Source organism: Grus americana, chromosome 4 (genome assembly GCF_028858705.1).
Source record: "Grus americana isolate bGruAme1 chromosome 4, bGruAme1.mat, whole genome shotgun sequence".
NCBI lineage: Eukaryota > Metazoa > Chordata > Aves > Gruiformes > Gruidae > Grus > Grus americana.
Window position 1 is genome coordinate 63227483 of NC_072855.1, and position 8617 is coordinate 63236099.

Sequence of the window (8617 nt, forward strand, 5' to 3'; positions counted from 1 at the left end):
AGGTAGTAAGACGGCAGGTATTTGACAACCGAATTCCCTGACAACAGAGCTGTCATGACCTGATGCTGGCAACATCTAAGAACTAAAAGGGAAGCAGCAGCTGTACCAAACTCATACAAGGCCAGCTTTTAGGGACTGCAGTGGTATTTTGTTCATCTGCACCACCAAAAACTGGGGACAGAGAGAGACAGAGACTACACAGTTGCAAAGAACTGACGCAAACTGTCTGCATCTGTGCTACAGCAGATCAGCTGAGGTGGCTGAAAATGTTGTCTCCCACACCTGTCCCAGTCAAGACTGTCAGACATCCCGTGAATCAGTTCCTGACTCTCTGGCTTACCCTTGCTCCTCCTTCCATTAACCCAGTTCATGCAACTCAAAGCCTGTAATTAATATCCTTATCATTTAAATTCTGACCACTAAGACACCTGGAGCTACAGTGGCCATTAAGCTTATAGTAGCATTCACGCAAGTTGCATTTGGGGGCTGCTTTTTATCACTAAATTTATGAAGACAGAACAAGTTTTACAAATATAAGCAGTTTATTTCACCACGTACTTCACCAAAACCTCCAAAATATTCCCTTATTTTCTCCTCAGGCGTGTCTGGAGATAAGCCCCCAACAAAAATCTTTTTAATGGGTTCTTTTGTTTTCATGGCTTTAGCTCTTTTTGGATCAATGACCTTTCCATTCAGCTTGTGTTCTTTCTGGTCCATGACCTGTGGAAAATTAAAACATGATCTTACTCGTGGTTCAAGCTAAATGTTTTACTGAGCAAGGCCTAATTATTTTATACTTAGTTTTTGTTAATGCTATTGCTTCAATTTCAATACTTTGATTACAGCAATAATTTGTTGCACAAAACAAACAGTTCCATGATTTTGATCACTTTCCACTGACAGAGAGTTCTGACAAAGCCTTTCAAGAGTCACCTGGAGCAACATATCACCCAAGGGAAGTAAGAGTGTATCTTTTCTCAGAAAGTCCTCTATGATCCCATCCCCAGACCTCATGAAGTAAATAATCTGTACCTTAGATATCACAAAAGGTCAATGAAGGTGAAAACTTTTCAGTGTGCTGCCTCAAGAGCATTTTAGAAAGGTTAACAGCTAATTTTTGCTTGGATAAAGCCCAGATCTATCAAAACCACTGGCTCTACTCTATAGGGGTTCACATTGCAGCTCCGCAATGCAAAGACTTGAAGTTATTTGTAAATTACTGCTTTCACAGTGGTAGGCAGCAGACATTTATATACAATATTTTTAAAGTGCTCAAGTCCAGTGGCTTGCAGTACACTCCCCTGCAAGTGCCCAAAGCCATACTTTGGGAATCACTGCTGGTCCCGGCCACTGTATCACAACTAAGACAGTTTAGGAAAAAAACATTTCAATAAGCATCTTAAATATATTGTAATCTCAGAATCATCTTTAACAGATCGCGTACAAACAACTATGCATACAATCATCCAAGCGCTGTATCACTGCTACCTAAAACTGAACATGTTGTTTTGTTACATTATTACCTTATCTACACTCTCCGATTCTTTGAAGAGTACAAAGCCGAAGCCTCTTGATCGCCCAGTGATAGGATCTAACTTCAGAGTGCAGTCTACAACTTCACCAAATTTAGAGAAATAGTCCTTCAGATCTTTCTTTGTAGTGTCCCAGCTAAGGCCGCCAATAAACATTTTCCTGTTAAGACAAGATGGTTAATCTATTAATGTGTGTTACCCAAAATCCTGTACTTTCAAGATTTATGAGCTCAGTTACCTAATGTAAGGAATAGCAGAATTTTATCAGTGATACTACACACCCAGGCCTGCACTTTTTGAGAACTTGTTTAAATGATCCTGGCCAGATTAGATAAAGACTTACATGTACACGAAAGTTTTGCACCATCTTCTGCTGTGGTTGTGTGCTGGTTTTGCCTGGGATAGAGTTAATTTTCTTCATAGTAGCTGGTATAGAGCTATGTTTTGGATTTGTGCTGAAAACAGTGTTGATAATACAGGGATGTTTTCGTTACTGCTGAGCAGTACTTACACAGGATCAAAGCCTTTTCTGCTTCTCACCCCACCAGTGAATGGGCTGGGGGTGCACAAGAAGCTGGGAGGGGACACAGCTGGGACAGCTGACCACAACTGACCAAAGGGCTATTCCACACTGTATGATGTCATGCTCAGCATATAAAGATGGGTGAAGAAGGAAGAGGGGGACGTTCAGAGTGATGGTGTTCATCTTCCCAAGTAACCATCACATGTGATGGAGCCCTGCTTTCCTGGGGACAGCTGAACCCCTGCCTGCTGATAGGAAGTAGTGAATGAATTCCTTGTTTTGCTTTGCTTGTGTGCACAGCTTTTGCTTTACCCATTAAACTGTCTTTATCTCAACCCATGAGTTTTCTCACTTTCATTCTTCCGATTCTCTCCCCCATCCTGCCACGGGGGGAACGAGCAAGCAGCTGAAACTACTGAGAGTAACAAAAAGATATTTTCTACTTCCTTACATCCCCATCACAGGATTAATTCCATTATCTGTGGAGCCTCCACATAATTGCTTATGAAACAAACACAGGCAGAATAGATTTCTAAGGCAGTGCGGTTAAACAGAAGCATTTATGTACTAGTCTGGCTTGGACATATGCCAATATTAGTAAACTAAAAGAAATAAAGTTTAGTCAAATTCCCTTCCCCAGAAAGCAGTAAAAAAATCAAAGTATTGGATGGTCAAAAGTTATCTTTCCTCCCAAAACCATGATATAAGCACCCAGCATAATCCAATACAATCACGAGAAATCTTCCCAATATATCACCTACAGGACCAGTGTTGCTGGGCAAACATGTACAGCAGATAACTCTGATCATGACTTGTATTTTCAAAAGCACACTGGAAGCTTGGAATCAAATAATGACCATCACATCACATCAGCAGGCTACAAAAAAAAAAGCCACAAAAACCCACCCAAAACCCCCAAACAAACAAGAACCAGTGTCTTGAGAGGAAACATTTCACGATTTGCATCAACTAAAAATCAAACCAACATGTACACAAATGAAACATTCCTAGTTATTAGGCACAGGGCTTATGTACCCATTCAAAAAAGGATTTGGTTTGAGATGGTCTCATACGGATAGAGAGGATTTTTACAGCAGGCTCAAAACAAAAAGTATGATCCATTATGATCTATAAAAGCTCTGCCCATTTTCACTGTACCAACTTATTCCACAATCACACCCAGTTATCAGAAAACCTGAAAAAACACTTTAGCACATTTCCAACTCCTCCACTTTCCAGACACAGGCAAATATTTCTGCCAATCGTGTGCAATCACATTGTACTTCTACAAGTCAAACTCTCTAAACAAAAGCTGCTCATGTGAACTAACTCTGTTGAATTAGCTGTGCTCCTACAGAATTAACAAGAGCATTCAGCTTCTGACGAACATATCCAACCTCCATACGTATGAGGAGGTTCAGGAGCTTCAGATGTTTCTATAAAAACTCTTGAACTCTATAAATAGGAACACTGATTTCCCATCCCTTTATACACTTTTCCCATTAGTTCCAGATCTCTCTTCAACAAAGTACCAAAAGCCCTTTCTAGTGTGACATCTTACTGTCTTCAGGACTGATATGGAAAAAAACGGTCCACAGTGGTAAACCAGCAGCCTTATAACAGTACAGACAGTACTTCAAAGGATGCTTTGTTTTCTTGTAGTCATCCATCATTAAGGTACTTTTTTGTTTGTTTAAGCAACAAAACAGAACACATACAAAGGTTGCAGCATCCTATTTCTGACACACAGGGGATAGTGATACTCTAGCAGTTACTACCGAACATACACTTGCTATGTGACATCAAAACACCTGTTTTACAGTGATCAACAAACCATTAACATAAACATACAAAATCTTTTTTATAGTTATTAACAATCAACATTAATGTACAAAATGCTGCTTTATATCACTAAGCACATGACAGACCAAGAACACAAGTTTGAAACTGACAGTCCTCTGAAGGATTTTCCTCCCACCATGCGGTAACTGCATCTGTGCATCCAGTTACAGAGCAGCAAAACATGACTGCTTCAGCTTGCCACTACAGAAGTTGACAACCTACTGCAAAACTGAGGTCAGATCAAGGCTACAACACAAACACTAGTACAACAATTAAAGTGCAATGTCACAGTGCTGTCAAAAGCTTGTAAAATATGTACATTTCCCAAACCACAGTTTGGCTGGTGTAAATCACATCAGCACATACAGTTTTCCAAAGTAAGTTACCAGAAGCATACTGAGAAAGCTTTCAAACTTCAGACTTAGCTAAACGGAGCTCAGACGTCACCATGACTAGTGGCTTTGGCCTTTCTCCAACAGGCTAGTCAGGAAGTTGCCTGGCAGTTGCCAACGTGGATTTCTCAAGTCCACAGTTCTCACCAAGGAGATCTGAGGGTACAAGAACCTGTGAACTGTTTTTTCCTGAAGACACTGTCTCTAATTGCTAATGCCAAGGAAACACTGATGTACTTGCATCCAGCAGCTACCAAGGATTAGCGTTTCCCCTCTACTATCAAGAGAACTGTCAAAACAGTTTCCTGTGCAGCATTACCCAGCAAGAAGTGACATTCCAGCAAGAACTGACAGGTCAAAAAAACGACTGAACTAAATTACAAGTCAACGTATGCTACATGTAATCACTGCCCAATGTCACTGCACCACTGAGTAACAACTTTTTATAGGCTGTGCTGACTCAAAAGAAGATGGGCTTCTCATGAAAACCCTTTAATAGGTGTGTATTCAAGGGCAAAAAGTAAAACAAGCTATGCAAACTGCAAAGGCACTTAAAGCCATTAAGAGCAGGTGAGAAGTAACAAAAACATTCTAAGTTTTCACTAGTCCTAGCAAAACACTCAAAAAAGGTTCCTGCTCTCTCTCCCTGCTCTCAGCAACATCCCTGAATATTACAGAAGGAGGAAGACACTCAGGAAGGTTTTGCAGCAAGTCTCTACAGAACACAGTAGTTAGTGTTCCTTTATCCAGTTTAGTTTCTGAAGACCTGCAGCTTGGGTTTCTTATTGGCCTGAGACAGCATAGAGCAGCGGCCTGTTCTATAACTGGATTTATTACATGTGAATTTCACCTGCTCTATAAAAGCGACACTGCCACGTGCAAAGCATCAGGTAGAGACCCTTAGAAGATTAAAAATTGCCTTCATTCATTATGCTGCCACCTAAAGCAATCTTTCTCACAGCAAGTTTCATGAGAAGAGGGACTGATTAGAGGGCAGGGGGAAGAAGTCAAGGGGCCTCGTGCCGCTCACTGACAGGCAACTGACATACCATTTCTGTTTGCAACACAGGGCAACATTGAGTGATTGCAAGTTGAGCATTCAGCTCCACTGAGTTACGGTCCTTAACACATGCACCACACATTAACTTTTAGAAAACCTCTTCTATGACGACAGGCTGAGAAAGTTGGGGTTGTTCAGCCTGGAGAAAAGAAGGCTCTGGGGAGACCTAATTGAGGCCTTCCAGTACTTAAAGGGGGCCTTCAGGAAAGCTAGAGAGGGACTGTTCATAAGGGCATGGAGCAATAAGACAGGGGGGAATGGCTTTAAGCTTAAGGAGGGGAGATTTAGATTAGGTATAAGGAAAAAAACACCCTTCACTATGAGGGTGGTGAGGCACTGGAACAGGTTGCCCAGAGAAGCTGTGGATGCCACCTCCCTGGAAGTGTTCAAGGCCAGGATGGATGAGGCTTTGGGCAATGTGGTCTATTGGAGGGTGTCCCTGCCCATGGCAGAGGGTTGGAACTAGATTATATTTACGGTCTCTTCTAACCCAAACCATTCTATGATCTATGAAAAAACATCCTCAAAAAAAAAGTTTGCAATTTGACACACATCACACCAGACATACACCTCAGGACCAGTCACTGCCAACTGCCGCGGGATTTGGGTTGACGGACATGAAACTTTCCCCACCTGGTAGCAGCATTTGGAACTCTGTGACAGCGCTACTCCAGCTAGTTTTGAAACCGACCCAGAACACACCCCGACTCCCTGCAATGCCTAAGAGTAAACCAGCTACGGACCCAGCTGCACTTTCCAAGAGCACGCCAAGCCCGTGGGTGGCGTTTAGGTTTGCACCCTCCGGGTGAGCCACCAGCTACCGCCCGAGCCGCTCCGTTCCGGGGCAAGCAGCGCTACCCGGCTCGCCGCAGTCACTGTCGCGGCGCGGGGGTCTCTACCCTGATCGTCACGCCTCGGTGCTCCCGGCAAAGGGGAAGGCGGAGGTGCCCGAGCGGCGCCACCCGCCCGAGCCCCGCCGGCGGCCCGCCCCCGCCGGCCCGGCCCGGTACGTGACGTCGCCGCGACGCCAAGTAAACAAACAGGGCGGCAAGTGGGGCCGCGCTGGGCTAGGCCAGGCCAGGCCAGGCCAAGCCAAGCGGCGCCGGACCCCGACTCCCACCCCAGCAGGACACCGCCAAGGAGACAAAAGCCGCGGGGCGCCTGTACCACCCCCCACGGCTCACCCCTCGTCCTCCTCGTTCTTGCTGGCGTCGATCTTGGCTCCCTCCGATTCGATCCCGCCGCCGCCACCTCCCCCGTCGGCGTTCCCCGCCCCAGTCCCTGCCAGCCCCTCAGGCTGCTCCACCGGCTCCGCCGAGCTGCCTCCAGCGCCCGCCACCGCCGAGTCCATGGCGAACTGCTGCTCCGACATGGCGGCGCCGCCGCTGCGGCTGACCCGCGCCGGCCGGCCGGCGACTACCCGCCGTCTCCGGCCCCGCTGCACCCTCCCCGCCGAGGCCTTAGCCCCGCTCGCGGCCCCGCCGACGAGACGAGCGCACAGAGCCCTCCTCCTTTCGTTCGCTTTTTTTAATGGCGCCGCCACCGATCCAACCTAAAATGGCGGACGGAAGGAGCGCGGCGAACACAGTCACGTGACACCGCCTCCCGGGGAGACGCTGTGGGGGGGTGCGTCGTCCCCGGAGCCGTTGGAGCTGTCGGTTGGCGACTGTTGCCTGTGAGCGCTGCGTCTGTTCTGGGGCGGCCTGCCGCCAACAGCAGGGCTTTTGGGTGGCCGCTGCGGAGCACGGCACGGGGCAAGCGGCGGCTCGAAGTAAGGCCGGGGGCGAGGGGGACGGACGCTCTCAATCCGACAGCTGGTGGGCACCTGCCCGACGTGGCTTTCAGCCTTGCAGGGACCCGAGCCTGCACGGCCGGCCTGCGCCGAGGTCCTGGGCACCTCGCAACCTGCACGCAGCCCCTTGGAATATCTAGGGCCTGAAAGTAGCGAAACTAAGCTTTTTTTTAAAAAAAACCCACACCAACACCACCCACAAACAAAACAACAAAGCAAACCCACCAAAACAACTTTTAAATTTAAAATGTAATTTGCTACAGGTTGAACTAAAACTTGGCTCTTAGACATGTCTTTTGAATATTAACAAGTGTAATAGCCAAGCCATATCCTAGTGGCAAAAGAGAGCAGCGCTTGCAGCCACCTGGAGGCACCACTGTTAAAGGACAGCTTCTACATCCAGCTCACTCTGGTTAAGTTGGGAGTACAAACTCACATGCTGCTGTGGCTTTCTCAGCGGCAAGTGCTGTTTCTTTAGGTTGTAGCCAGCGATGTCAGTGAGTCTTCTCTCATCCAATCTAATTGCTAAGATGGCAAGAACCTCCCCAGATCTAGCAACTGCTTAAACTCACAGCAGTTTCTGTAGGACAAGAGAAGAAAATACCCAGCTGCCTGATAAACACTGAAAATATGGTTTGGAAACTGACAGCTCTACCCAGACTGCTCCCTTTAGAAGTTTGCAAGACCAGTCTCCCCTGTGAATTTCACCTTCCTCTTCTAACAAGCAAGGTTGGATGCATGACTAGATACTTGTGCTGCAAAAAAACCCTCAAGACTGTTGCAATCCTTTGGCCTTAGGCAAAATGCATATGCTCACCCATCCAGCTGTTCTCCTATTCAGAAAACAACCTGCTGATTAAAGCAGTTTCCCTTCTCCAGCAATCATTCATTCAGGCTTTTGTTATGTTGCTTGCTAGTATCACAAGATGGGAAACCTGTTTTCTGGTCCAGTTGAAGAGAGTCCAGTACAGGATCTAACTTGAAGGAATAGATTCCAACTTGTACAGAAATTAGTTGCTGAATTGGAAGAGACAGGAGTAATTGCTCTAGGGAAGTAATTAAGTTATAGCCTTGAGTATTCTAGAACCCAAGTACTTGAAAAACCTTTAAAGGTGATACAGATCTCACTATCTAACCCCTCAAGCAGTGCTATCAGCATAAGAAAGGTGCTGCTGTAGTACTAGATCCCTCCCTTGAGGTGTATGAAATTGGCAGTATTGTGCCACAGACTACTTTCTCCTCTTTTCTGCAGCTGGCAGGAGACAACTCTGCTGTCTTCCACAGTGATGCTAACTCAAGGCACTATACTATGGTGCTCTCAAGACAGGTCAGGAAAAGGAGTTGGTTGTACTGACCTGTATACACAATTATTTTGTCCTGGGCCATTTTTGATCTCCAGAAAGGTACCTGCCCTTCTATACAAGTAAAAATATAGTTATAACACTGTAAGCTGACAGCCAACAGCAAGACTACACA

The 8617-nt window shown here is 45.9% G+C and overlaps 1 protein-coding gene across 6 annotated transcripts in view; it reads right to left on the minus strand.

The window, feature by feature from the left end:
- Nucleotides 1-6929, minus strand: part of HNRNPD (heterogeneous nuclear ribonucleoprotein D) — an 11414-nt gene extending 4485 nt beyond the window's left edge. For 2 of the 6 annotated variants that reach the window (XM_054823665.1, XM_054823664.1), the window contains exons 1-3: nucleotides 6534-6928; nucleotides 1524-1692; nucleotides 559-720 (exon numbers count right to left, since the gene is read on the minus strand). In XM_054823665.1, the coding sequence (XP_054679640.1) occupies nucleotides 559-720; nucleotides 1524-1692; nucleotides 6534-6721 (519 nt within the window). In that variant the 5' untranslated portion in view covers nucleotides 6722-6928. Of the gene's footprint in view, nucleotides 1-558; nucleotides 721-1523; nucleotides 1693-6533 lie in introns of all 6 variants that reach the window. The other 4 variants (XM_054823666.1, XM_054823668.1, XM_054823667.1 and 1 more) reach the window with 3 other exon arrangements.
- Nucleotides 6930-8617: the final 1688 nt, after the last annotated feature.